The sequence below is a fragment of the Desmodus rotundus genome, chromosome 9 (assembly GCF_022682495.2).
Source record: "Desmodus rotundus isolate HL8 chromosome 9, HLdesRot8A.1, whole genome shotgun sequence".
NCBI classification, from domain to species: Eukaryota; Metazoa; Chordata; class Mammalia; order Chiroptera; family Phyllostomidae; genus Desmodus; species Desmodus rotundus.
The window spans coordinates 40,429,332-40,442,052 of NC_071395.1; the positions used below are offsets into that span (position 1 = coordinate 40,429,332).

At 52.0% G+C, this 12,721-nt stretch overlaps 1 protein-coding gene across 3 annotated transcripts in view; it reads right to left on the bottom strand.

Annotated features, from left to right (window-relative positions):
- Window positions 1-12,721, bottom strand: part of RFX2 (regulatory factor X2) — an 83,522-nt gene that overhangs the window by 53,163 nt on the left and 17,638 nt on the right. Inside the window, exon 1 of one of the 3 annotated variants that reach the window (XM_024569053.4) lies at window positions 5,794-5,921. The exons of 1 other annotated variant lie outside the window; for it this stretch is intronic. In XM_024569053.4, the coding sequence (XP_024424821.3) occupies window positions 5,794-5,845 (52 nt within the window). In that variant the 5' untranslated portion in view covers window positions 5,846-5,921. Of the gene's footprint in view, window positions 1-5,793; window positions 5,922-12,721 lie in introns of those variants that run through there. One more of the 3 variants, XM_045202604.3, reaches the window with a different exon arrangement.

The window sequence follows — 12,721 nt, forward strand, 5'->3', positions numbered from 1 at the left end:
CCTTTGCCCTGTCCCTGCAGCCCACGTCCCTCCCTCTGTCCAGAGCCTGACCCTGACATTTGTGCCCCTCTTGTCCTAGCACCCTCAGTTCCTGTCCCACGCTGTCTGTGGCAGCTTTCCTGCTACAGGGGCAGAGCAGAGTGGCCGTGACAGGGACTGGCAGAGCCTGTTCCTCTCCAGCCCTTCTCAGAACTCCGATCCAAGTGTGGGCGTGTGTCCCACAGCCCCCGTCCCCACAGAGGACACGCTGCCCTGGCCATCCTCTGTCTTCTGCTCCGGCCCCATTCTCGCAGCCCACACGCCACATTCTGTCACGCCATCCTGGAGGCACATCCATCGCCACCATGGCTCCAGGCCTTAGTTCCTTTGCTGGCCCAGGGTCTGGGGAGAGGGCCTGTGCCCTTTTGGCATCTTTGCCTCCCTCTCACGCTCTGCCCTCCATGTTCTCACAATGGACCCCCGGTTCTCCCCAGCTGAGGTCTCAGTGGGCAGTTTCAGGCTCATCTGAACTTGACCTCTCCATAGTGTTTGGCGTTGTTCCTTGAGATGCTTTCCTCTTGTTTCTGGTATCTTCTGAGGATGTCTTCTCAGCCCCCTGCTCTGGCCCCTCCTTGTCCCACACCCTATCAGGGGTCCTCCCCTCCTCCAACCCTGTCACCCTGCACTGTAACTTCCAACACCACCCACTTGCCTCACTCCAGGTCCCATTTCCAGTTGCCTCCCAGAGCTGGGTGCCTCTCAGGGCCACAACAAATACAAAAGGGAACTTCTTTCCCCCAAACTTGCCACTTCTCCTATATCTCCTCAGCCACTGGGCTGCCAGTCATTGGGCATCTTCTTTGGCCTCGGGGCCACAACTACCTTGTGACCCTGCCTGCTGTCTCTGCTGGGCACCGCCTCTCAAGGACCTAGGGCAGCCCCTGCATCCTCGCCACACATCTGGAAGTCTGGTGCTGCCTCCCAAGTGGATGCTACCAAGATGGGGTCCGAGACATTCGGAGGCCAAGGGTGTGTGGCCCCTGAGGAGGTTAGGTGTCATGAGCCAGACGCTTCCAGGCTTGCCCTTCACATTTAGGGACAGTGCAGCCTACTCTGGGCGATCCGGACCTTCCGACCCAAAGACTGTCGGTGCTCAGCCAGCCTGAGAGCCCTGCTCTGCAGATTGCTTCAGAAAAAGGGACACCCGATTCTCTTCCTGCTCCCCAACCTGCCACTGGATCTTAGTTCCACCAGGGAAAAGACTTAACAGCCTAGACAAGAAACTTGACTTCAGAACACACGCTGAGGTGAATGTCCAGTTGGGCAGGGAGGAGGCGGGGCCACATGCAGTTTGGACTCAGACACTACCAAGTTCAGATCTCAGCTCTGTCACTTGCTATGGCCGTGGCCTCAGTTTCTGCATTTGCCAAAGGGATGGGGGTGATGAAGGGGAATGAGGCACTGGACGTGCCGCCTCCAGCCTGGGTCCCAGCCGTGCTCCACAAATCAGTACAGCTGACCTCGAACAACATGGTGTGAACTCTGCAGATCCACTTACATGTGGATTTTTTTTCAATTAACATATTGGGAAACTTTTTTAGAGAGATGCAACAACTTGACCTTGCCTCGGCAGATGACACATATGATCTTCCCATAGCATTTTATTTTCTCGATCTCACTGTATTGTAAGAATAGAGTATATAATGCAGAGAACAGTGATTTCCAGCCAGGGTGCCACAGCACACTGCTGTGCTGCAGGGATGTTTGAACCGTGCGATGCCTGACTATTTAGTCAGGGGCACTCATCTCGTGCCCTTAGGTGGTCAAATAAAAAAATGACAACAGCCAACACAACAATAGCTGTCCGGTGTGAACGAATCAAAGTTATACCTATTTTTGGTCAGCCTGGCAAAAAATATATTTTTTGGCGTGCTGCAGAATTTTATAACTAGTTTATGTGTGCCACGAGAGGAGAAGGTGAAAATCGCTAAAATCACTGATATAGAACATACAAAACTCGTGTTACTCCACTGTCGATGTTACCGGTAAGGCTCCCAGTCCGCAGCGGGCTGTTAGCAGTTCAGTTTTAGGGAAGTCAGTTATATGTGGATTTTGGACTGTGGGGGATGGGCACTTCTAACCCCCATGCAGGACCAAGTAAAAAGGAAGGACCAAGGACCCCGAAGGCAATCACAGACTATGGTGGAGGCGATCAACTCAGCACTGGCTGTGTGTGTGCCAGACTCTGGGCCACACGTGTTACACGTGTGTTCCTACTTAGTCCTGAGGAAGCTAGTCCATCATCACCCTCATTTTAGAAACGACAACAGGCAGACTGAGGCTCTGAGAGGTTTGGCAATGAGCCGAAGGCTGCACATACAGCATGAAGGGGCTGAGCTGGATTTGCCCCAGGACTTCCTCCTTCACCAGAAGGAGGCACAAGTTTGTAAAGATTCCCGAGTCTCCTGCTGTCTGGACTACACAGAGCCCTGCTGTCTCCCCAGAGAGAATGCAAGACAGTAACTGGAATTCGGTGTGTGGCTTGAAGAGTCTCCACCATTATGGATGGCGCTGGAGCTCACCAAATGAGTTACACGAACGCGGTGGGGCCTGCACATGTCCCTTCCCTGCCTGGTTCTGGTTGAAATGGTTCTTTATTCATTCTTGTCACTCGTAAATAACAACCCGAACAACCACCGTCCCCATCTCTCCCCACAGGGGTTGCCCACACAATGTGCTGTATCCGAATGGGAAGTAACACCCCGGCTGATCCCCTGACCAACTGCGCACATTCAACACCTGTTTTGACTCTCAGCCCTGGAGGCCGATGCCGCTTGTTTTCCACGACCCTCTCTGTCCTCTTCGAACCTCGTGAGCACATGTGCCCATGTCCCCTCTCCATACTGGCACACCGTGTCTGCCAGACTCCCCCCTCTGCCCAGGGTACACCCTCGCTGTCACGCTATGGAGAAGCCAGGCTTCCTCCGATTGCTGAGTGTCTAACTGGCATGGCCACCTAACCCCTGGGGCCCCCAGTTCCATCCAAGTGGAAGTCAATGTGCTGGGCATGATGCCCAGGCCTGTGGGGCCCCAGGGTGGGCCACTGCATGGTGCTGCCTACACCTACGAGTTGGTGTCTTTGCAGAATCAAGGGTGGCCAGCATGGCGCCAGTGGTTCAGACCCAGAGTGACAGGCAGGTGGCACTCATTCTGGCATGGAGGGCCATTGGAGGATGGACAGGTGTTCATGCCAGGACCACAGCCACATGGCACCTGCCAGAATGGGACTAATGTGACCCCATGGAGTAGGGCCAAGGCCAGGCTGGAGAGCACTCCGTCCCTCAAAAATCCACCCGCCTGCTACAGCTATGAACAGAAGGGCTGCTCAGGTGACAGGGGCAGGGAAACCCACCAGTGGCTCCCAAGCGGCCGACGCGTGGGGGTGAGCAGTGACTAAAGCCCTCCATGTTGCCAGAGCGCACTGTCACTCAGTGCGGTTTCCTGACCTCGGCACTGTGGACACAGGGCGGGGCTTTCTCAGTTGTAGGGCTATCCAAGGTCAACTCCGGGGAGTTGAGCAGCATCCCTGGTCTCTGCCACTCGATGCCAGGGACACCCATCATCCAGCTGTGACAACCACAGACATCTTGAGACATCACCCAATCTCCCTGGGAGGCAAAGTCACTACTTTGCCTTTCCTGGGACTTCTCATAAATTCTAACACAATTCCCAGGAGACCCGAACCACATTTCAGTTTGAGAAGCATGGCTCCAGACCAGGGTTTCTCAGCCTTGAAAACGCAGACTTCGGGACCAGGGTGTTCTCTGTGGGGCCGTCCTGGGCCCCATTGTAGGGTGCTGAGCAGCCCCCACCCACTTGATGCCAGGAGCACCTTCTCTCTCCCAGTCATGACGACCACAAATGTCTCCATGCATCGCTCACTAGTATCCCCTGGGGGACAAGGTCACCTCCACTGAGAACTACTGGTCCAAGGCCGCGCCTCATGACACACGTCATTTCCAATTAGTCAAGCCATTCTTCTTGCTTAGTGCCCTCAGTGATGCTTCCTATCATACAGGTGTTCACACATTGGGCTTTGGGACCAACTGGGCCTCTTTGAGAAAACCAAGTTTGGGTCTTAGTCACCCTTGTGACCACCTCCTGGGCGCCGCCTGCCACTGCTGGCCCCTGGCACATTCCCCATAATGACCCTCCAGAACTATTCTGAAGTGAAAGGGAACAGGAGGTTCCTGCTGCTCGGGGCTGCCCACCCACACCAGGGCCAAACACCGGCCTTGCCCCCTGGCAGGCTGTGGGTCTGGGTTCTAGGTTCTGGGCGCAGTGTCATCGGGGCCCTGCTTTTAGATTCTAGCTTGGGTTCTCAACAGCCCTTCCTTCCCTCTGACTTGCACCCCAGTTTCTACGTTTTTTCTCTCTTCTGCACACTCTCCAGCAGGTGAGCAATGTGTGAGGCCAGTGAAAATGTGGAGAGCCCGACGCCAGGCTGGAGGCTGCTTCAAGGCATCCCCTTCTGCCCCACCTCCCATGTCTCAGAGCGGCCTAGACATCTGGTGGGGTGGGGAGCACGACAGGGCCACAGGCGCAGGGCAGGGGCTTCTTCCTTGATAGCATCTCCTGGGTCTGAGCCTGGTGGTGACAACCTGGAACAGAGCATGGCTGCCTGGCGACAGGGGTCTCCTGCCCTGTCCCCACTGCCACCCCTAGGGACACACAATGACCACGGGCGACGGGCAGCCCCTCCACGACTGCTTCAGGCAGACAGGAAGCCGACTTCCTTCGTCCTACCAACATCGCACACGGGACCTTCCCAATTTATCCCCTATCTTCCCTCCTGTCATCACTTACTCTGAAATTTAAAAAATGGAGAAATGGCCCCACTAAGAATCAAGAATTTCTTGAAATCACAGCTCTGGATGGCCCTTGGAAATCACACAGCCCAGCTCTTTCACCCAATGGATGGTGGATTTACCCACAATGGTAAATGGTTGGCCCAAGCTACAAAGCCTAATGTGGGGTAAAGTATTTCCATTCATTTAATAGAACATTTTAAAATGAGGCAGCAATTCCTGAAAAATGACTTGCCCGCCCTGACTGCTGTAGCTCAGTGGGTTGGGTGTCATCCCGCAAAGCGAAAGGCTGCTGGTTTGATTCCCAGTCAGGGCACGTGCCTGAGTTCCAGGTTCGGTCCCTGGTTGGGGAGAGTATGGAGGCAACCGATCAATGTTTATCTCCCTCTTTTTCTTCTTCTAAAAAATAAATAAATGAAATCTTTTAAAACTAACTTGCCCACACTGGGACTGGGTGGGAAATAGTTTCCTGGAATGCAGGGTAGCATTCCTATCGGAAGGATTTATCTTTTTCAGTACTCAGTGATCTACAAGGACCCTCTGCAACAGGCTGCAGGAATGGCCGTGGGTTCGAGTGGACCATCTAGGGAGTCTTCAGTAAGTCAGAATTCAAGTCGATGCTAGCAACACTCACTGTGATTGGATCTTGTGATTACGTCGAACAGGGCTGGCAGCTAAAGAGCTTGCTTTTTTTCTTTCTTTCTTTTTTTTAAACATGCTTGCTTTTACCTGTTCTAGAACACAAGTGACACCCCATTGTAAGTTTCAGCTGCAAAGGACAGTTGGGAAACTTGCTCAGATACTTTAAATTGTCCCAAGACGCTAGCTGGGATGCTGGCATGGAAATGAAACGAGCATTTCCTTGAAGCTACGGGGTGAGCTGCCCTTAAAGGAAAGAACATCTGTATGAATAAAGCACGTCTCACCGAAGGGCTGTTTTACTGACCACGGGCTGCAGGGTGCTGATGCGGGCGGCACTTTGGTGGCTGGCGCTGCATAGGTCAGGCAGGTTGCACTCCCGGTGAATAAGGCAGGATCAAGTCCCCACCGAAAACCTGCCCTGCCTATCATTTCTCAATTTATAGCCTGGTTGGTGGGCAGCGGCAGGGGGGATGGTGCTGAGAGGAGGGAAAGAAATGTGTCACCGGCTTTGAATGAAGTTCAGGGGCAGTGTTTACCTAAGCAACCAGCCCTGGTAAACAATCACTATCTCTGGCTGGCCCAGGAGGAGGTGGGGGGAATGACACTGTTTTGATCAAAATCTACCCTGTGACTGCAAAGTGCCCATGAACAGAGAGAGGGTTTTCCAACCCCCCGTTAGTGGGGACACACCTGCTTCCCCCAATATAATATTCATGTTCCCTGGAGGGTCGACGACGTCTTCAGAGGAATATTGAAGAACCAGAAGGTTCTGGGTTCAGTTTCCATCAGCAGCCACTCTTCCATGTGAGCCGTCAGGGTTCAACTGCTGGCTTTTCTAATGTTCTCGGGCAGCAGGAACAAAAGCCTCATGCTGCGAAGCGCTCTGGAAGGGGCAGCTCACCGGAGACCTACAGTAGCAGGCTGGCCGGCCAATGGCTTTGTAAACAAGAGGAGGTAGATCAAAAAAAGAAATTCCACTTAAGACTGAAATATGTCTCCAGTTGAGAGCAGTCTAGGACAGATTCTAATGGCTAAAAGTCCCCCCCCCCCAATGTCTCCTCTTGGTTTATATACAGGGTAAGATGTCAATGTGACAATGTGCTTCCTTCTTAGTAGACCCCAGGTGGACCCCGCTTAACCTGTCATGGCAGATCAAACACAAACATAATTTCATCAGAGAAAAATATATGCAGATGTTCAATTAAAGCCAGGAGTCTGTAGTTCTGGCTTTGCTTGCCAGCCCTCATTGTTTGCTGAGTAACAACGGTTGCCAGGGACGACGCAGTCCACTCCCGTCTCCAAGAGCCTGTTGCTGGGCAACCAGGAGAATACTTCCCAAACCAAACAATGTCATCCCAGGAGCAATCCTCTCTATCTCACATTAACCAGATCTAAAAAAAAACCCTCCCAAATATGTAATCTATTATTTTCAGAAGCCCTAAGAGAAAGGCAAATAATCTCTTCTCTATAGTAACCAAGGGGAAAACAGTTTACCATATTTGTTCTGAAATAACAAAACCCGAGAAGGACCAACTCTGTGCGCAGAAGCATCACAGAAGGGACTTCTTCAGCTTTCCCCAGTGCCCAGAGGAGAAAGTGCCTTTTTCTCCAAGAAGAAAGAATTTATTTAACATCCAGCAAACAGTGTGGGATAGTTCATAGCTGCACAAGGGTTTTTTTGGGCAGTGATTAGACAAATTAAAACAACCAGGGGATTAAACTATTTGAAAAAATAGCAAGAGAAATAGTTCCTATTAAAAAGACATTTGAAAACGTCATGTACACACAAAGTAGGTGCAAACTGAGTCTTCAACTCAGCGTTAGAAATGCCTTCCGGAGCTTCGCCGGAAGGAACTTATAGCATCTGGCGTCCCTGTGCCTGCTCTTCCTGCCCCACTCAGCGAGGGGAGGGCTCTTAGAAGAGGAAGCCAGGCCACATCAGAGGCCCCCAGATGGCAAGACGCACAGGGACACACAGCCCCAGAAATAGGCAACAGGGAGGTCCCAAGCATTGGCCACTCTTGACCCACAGGGGAAAAAAAAGAAAAACAAGTTAAACGGGATGCACACAGCCTTGACTCTGTCCAGGGCGATGCAGGCCGAGCATGGGCTCCCCGTGGCTTTGGAACCGGCACAGAGGCAGGCAGTGCCTAGACTTCTAAGCGGATGTCTCATTTGGTGGGAGGGTGATGTCCGAGGATCATACATGTTTTGATAGAACAGGGAACACATGGCTCTCGCTGCAAGGCACCCACGTCTTGAGGATAAAAGCCCACAGCAAACGTGGCCTTCGAGATAGACAGTCGGTGTTTGAAGACTTTGTTTTCGTAAGCTAGCCCCCAGGAGTTGATCCTAAAATAAACAGGGGGAATCAGCATGTCTCCCCAAGAAGAAGGGAGGTGGATGCCATGCCGTTAGAGTCTGAACCTGGGCTCCAGGAGCAAGAGGAATTCAAAGCGGGACTCTTAGGCCACTAGCCACCGGTGAAGCGAAGCAGTGACGAGGAAGGTGGCACGTGTCTAGGCCTGGAGGTGAGACCACCAGCAGCCAAAACCACGGGAGGCGCTGCCCGGGTGCTGCCCTGGGGACATGGACGGTCTGCCTGGGCTCCCCCTCGGAGGGAGGCTCTGACCTGCCGCGTGAAGACCCCAGACTCTGCCTCTGAGAGAGGATTGATCCAGGGTTCCTACTTGCATTATCCACTGATGCCAATTAAAAAGTATATTTATTGACTGCATAGCATGGGTCAGGCATTGGCCCGTAATCAAAACAGTTCCTTCCCCAGTGGGGCTTATGTTCTAGTGGAGAGTGAGTGGGTGGGGAGGGGTGGTGATGGCTACAGACAGTTAACAAAATGAGCAAGAAGAATGTATAGCATGTCAGAAGGTGACAGGTGCTGAAGGGGAACGTGGAGCAGGGAGGAGCAGCGCTGGGGTAGGGTTGCAGTTTTCAAAGGGCTGTGTCACGTGCCTGTGTGCGAAGGTACGTCCATTACAGCAGAGAGATGAGGAGAGCGAGGGGTCGAGCCCCTCAGATATCGAGAGAAAGAGCGCTCTGCGGAGGGAACAATATTCCAGGGAGGGGAGAACCGGAGCAAAGGCCCTGAGGTGGGTCAGTTCTTGGCTGGTGACCGGAGCTGAGTGAACCAGGAGACAGGAGAAGAAAAGTCCCATGTGGACTATCCCATGAGCTTCGGCTTTTGCTCACAGTGAAATGAAAGCGATCAGAGGGTTTGAAGTCAGGAGCGACCAGACTTGACTTGTGTTTTAACTGGGTCCCTCTGGCTGCTGGCCGAGAACAGGAAAAGGAAAAAGGTGGAAGCAGAAAGAGCAGTTAGGAGACGGACGTGACCTTCCAGATGAGAGGCAGCCTGTCCTGGGAGGCGGCGGTGGAGGGGTGCAGAGCGGTCAGGCTCTGGATAAACGCTGCAGGTGGAATCATAGGGTTTGCTGATCGGCTGGAGATGGAGTGTGAGAGAAAGGACTCAAGAGTGTCTCAAAGGTTTTTGCAACTGAAACGATGATATCAGGAAGACTGCAGGAGCAGGAGGCCTGAGGAGCATGCAGGAACTGAGTTTTAAAGGTGTGAGGCGTGAACGACTCCTAGACTCCCAAGTTGGGAGACTGAGAAACCAGGCAGATGCAGTGTATAAAGGAGGGCCCGAGGGGCAAGAGGTGAGTGAGGGGTCAAGCCCTTCGAGCACGTTCAGTACATGGAGCCCTCAGTACATGTAGGATGTGGTCTGAAGCCCTCGGTGTAGAGACGACCTATTTAAAGCCATGAGACTGGCCAAGCTCATCACGGCACAGCAGGGAAAAGGCTGGGCTCTGCGGCTGTCCACCGTTTAGAGGCCCTAAACGGGAGGGACTCCAGCCGAGGAGCCTGGAAGAGGAGGCCAAAGAAGTGAGAGATGTGGTGTGCTGAGCACCGAGTGAGTGGGGGCCGAGACCCGACCGCTAGGTTCAGTGAAGTCAAGGTCACCGTGACCATGACAGAGCAGTTCCAGGGGAACGATTAGGCAAAAGTCACAGAGACTGAAGTGAGCTCAAGAGAGACCAAGAGTTGTGGAGCTAGAGACCCCAGGCACAGGTAACTCCTTAGAGGAATCTCTTCTGGAAAGAGGAGAGGGAAGAAGTGGCACCTGGAAGGGTAAGTCCAGTTGAGAGAGGGTCTCTGAAGTGGAAGAAGTAATAGCAAGTACGCATTGTGATGGGCAGGACCCATGGGAGGGAACCGGCACGGGAGAGGGGAGAGCTGCTAGGGGGTGTTCTTGCGCACATGGGACAGGACGAGAATGTCTTGCAGAGGAGACGAGGGCTTGGCCAGAGCTAGGTGGACAGACGCGGTCCAGTGGCCCTGGGGGGAGGCAGCACCCCTGCTTGGATTTAGGGAGGTGGGCATCACCAAGTCATAGATGGTTACTCCAGACCCGCAAGTCCCTTCAGGGAGCTCCTGGCCCCAACCCTGTTCCTTAGCCATGGGATCCCTGCGTCACAGTTCAAGATTAATTAATTAGATTAATTAGATAATTAAACAAATTAATGCAAGACTGATTGTGCTGCTTTTTGCCTATTTAAATATCTGAAGCTCTACAGCAGTTGCTCACTGCGCTATTTCGAAAACGAACAAGCCTGACGAGTTCCTCAGGGAGCATCTCGCCGTGTGCTCTCCTCGTCACAGGGCACGTTTGGGCCCGGTACTTAATCCTTGCTCTTTCCCAGCACCGTGCCAAACGGGCAGCTCTCCCTCCAAGCCAGCGCTGCTGCACTGCTGTCAGAAAGGTCACTTCTTGTCACCAGCCCCCGTCTCGTCTCAGACATTCCGCTGTTCTGTAAGACCTCCGAGCACGTTCGGCACCCTCTCCACGGCTGGGCGTCTCATAAATTGCCTGACAAATGGTGACCAAGACAGACTGTGTTGAGTGCTGTCCTTCCCAGCGAGAGAGCGGTGAGTTTGCTTAGTTCCCCATGAGGAGACCCTCTTTGCTTCCTGCACTTTGCCCCAAGTTTCTGAGGTTTGCGTCACTACACCGCTGGCTGCGCCAACACCCTGTCCAGCACTAACTCAGACAGGTGGTGGCTCCTGGAGCGTCCTCTGTGGCCGTGTGCGAGGGAGGCAGACACAAGGCCATGCGCACTGGCTGCTGGGCAAAGGGTGGGGAATTCTCACTCAGAACAGGGGACCCTCAAGACCCAGGATATGTCCAAACCCACGTAGTGAGAGAATGAAGAGCTGGCTGCGAGCGGGGTCTCCCTTCCCCCTCAGAGTTTGTCTTTTGGAAATACACATGTCCAGGAGGGTACACGGTCACATAAACACTGTCCACCAGTGTCCGTGACAGCATGGTTCACAACAGCTCCCATGTACAAACAGCCCAGCGTCCATCAGCCGATAAAACGAAGTGTGGCCCACCCACACACAACCATCACTCAGCCACGCGGAGGAGCAGGCTCTGACGCCTGCTACAGCATGGATGGCCCTTGAGCACAGGACGCTCAGTGAGAGGAGCCAGACACGAAAGGCCACACCGCGTGTGGTTCCACTTACGTGGAATGTCCAGCACAGGCAAGTCCACAGAGACAGGAACCAGATTAGTGCCTGTCAGGGGCTGGGGGAGGGAGACGGGGAGTGACTGCTCATGGAGAAGGGGCTTCTTTTTGGGGTGGGCGTGAGGTCCTGGAATTAAGAGGCGGTAGTTGCACAACTCTGGATATACTAACAACTACTAAACTGTACGCTTTAAATGGGCCAACTTTATGGCACATGAAATAAATATATCTCGATAAAGTTGTAAAAAAAATAAAGGTATATGGATGACATGTCCCTGGTAGCATTATTTGAAGTCATAAAAAATTGGAAACTTAAATGCTCATAGGGAAAAAATCTCAATAAATTATGGTACATCCTCACTGTATACTTTGATCCCATTAAAAAGAATGAGGTACATTCTCCAAGACAGAGCTCCAAGAAACGCAGTGCCTGCCACGTGGCAGGCTCTCGGGTGTTGGCAGGATCTACGCGTGTGTGAAAGCTCGGACACCCCGAGAGGTGACCATGACTGTACGTAAACTTGAACTGGAAATGAACAAAGAGGACAAAGTGAATTTACTGAAGACCAGGCACTATCCGAGGCTCTGAGCCCTCACAGGTGACCAAGTCAGATAAAAGCCCTGTTCCTGGGGAGTCCATGTCCTTGTGCAGGGGACTGAGACAGAAGACCAGACACCCGATACACAAATTGATTGTAGAGAGATCTGGGCTGGGACAAAAGGAGACGGCAAAGCGACAGGGCTGGGACAGTGGTAGAGAGGGGATCCCAACCTCTCAACAGAGGAGCTGAGACCTGACCCAAGCAGGGGCCAACCTGGGTAGATGTGGGAGAGAGCACTCCAGGCACAGGGAGTAGCAGGTGCAAAGGCCCTGGGGCTATGGAGGGGGTTGTCCAGAGAGGCCAGTAGAGACCCTGAGGGCATGGCCACAAGTCTGGATTTTATTCCAGTTCCGCAGGGAAGCCTAGGGTGAAGGTACAATATGCTCTGACTTATGCTTTTAAAATAGCACACGTTTTAGACTATTAAGAGAAAGAATGAAAACGGGAAAAGCAGGGAGGAAGCTCCCTTGGTATTTACTATGCTACAATTTTAATAATAACTATAACTTCTTAAATTCTTAACTGAGCTTCTTAAGACCTATATATAGCAGCTGGGCAGGAAATGTATCATTTTATAAAAGAAGCCAAGTAAAGTCAGCCCAGTAAATGGAGGGTTAAATAATTACGTATTTAATTAGTGGGAAAGTAAATGATGGCCTCTACAATTTTAATGCAGGTAATTTCACACTCAGTTATCATCATAGTCCACAAGCAACAACTTGCTTCTTAATTCCGTGTGATTTGTCCCTATTGACTTACAAGCGCCATTATCCAAAAATCAAATCATTTACGAATGTACACTCCTTTTTTAAAAAGGCACATAAAGCAGTAGACAGAGGGACAAGACATTGAATCTGTAGTTTGGTTATAGGGATTAATATGGTAAATTGATTTCCATCAGCACTGGCAAACTTTTTTAATAGAGGGCCAGAGAGTATTTTTTACTCCATGGGCCGTAGGATCTCTGTTGCTGTTCCTAGAAAGTCACCATGGACAGTAACGAAGTAAGGAGTGTGGCCGCCTTCACGCCCTTCAGAATAATTTTTTGGCATTTATTTGATGTTTAAAAAATAATGCATTA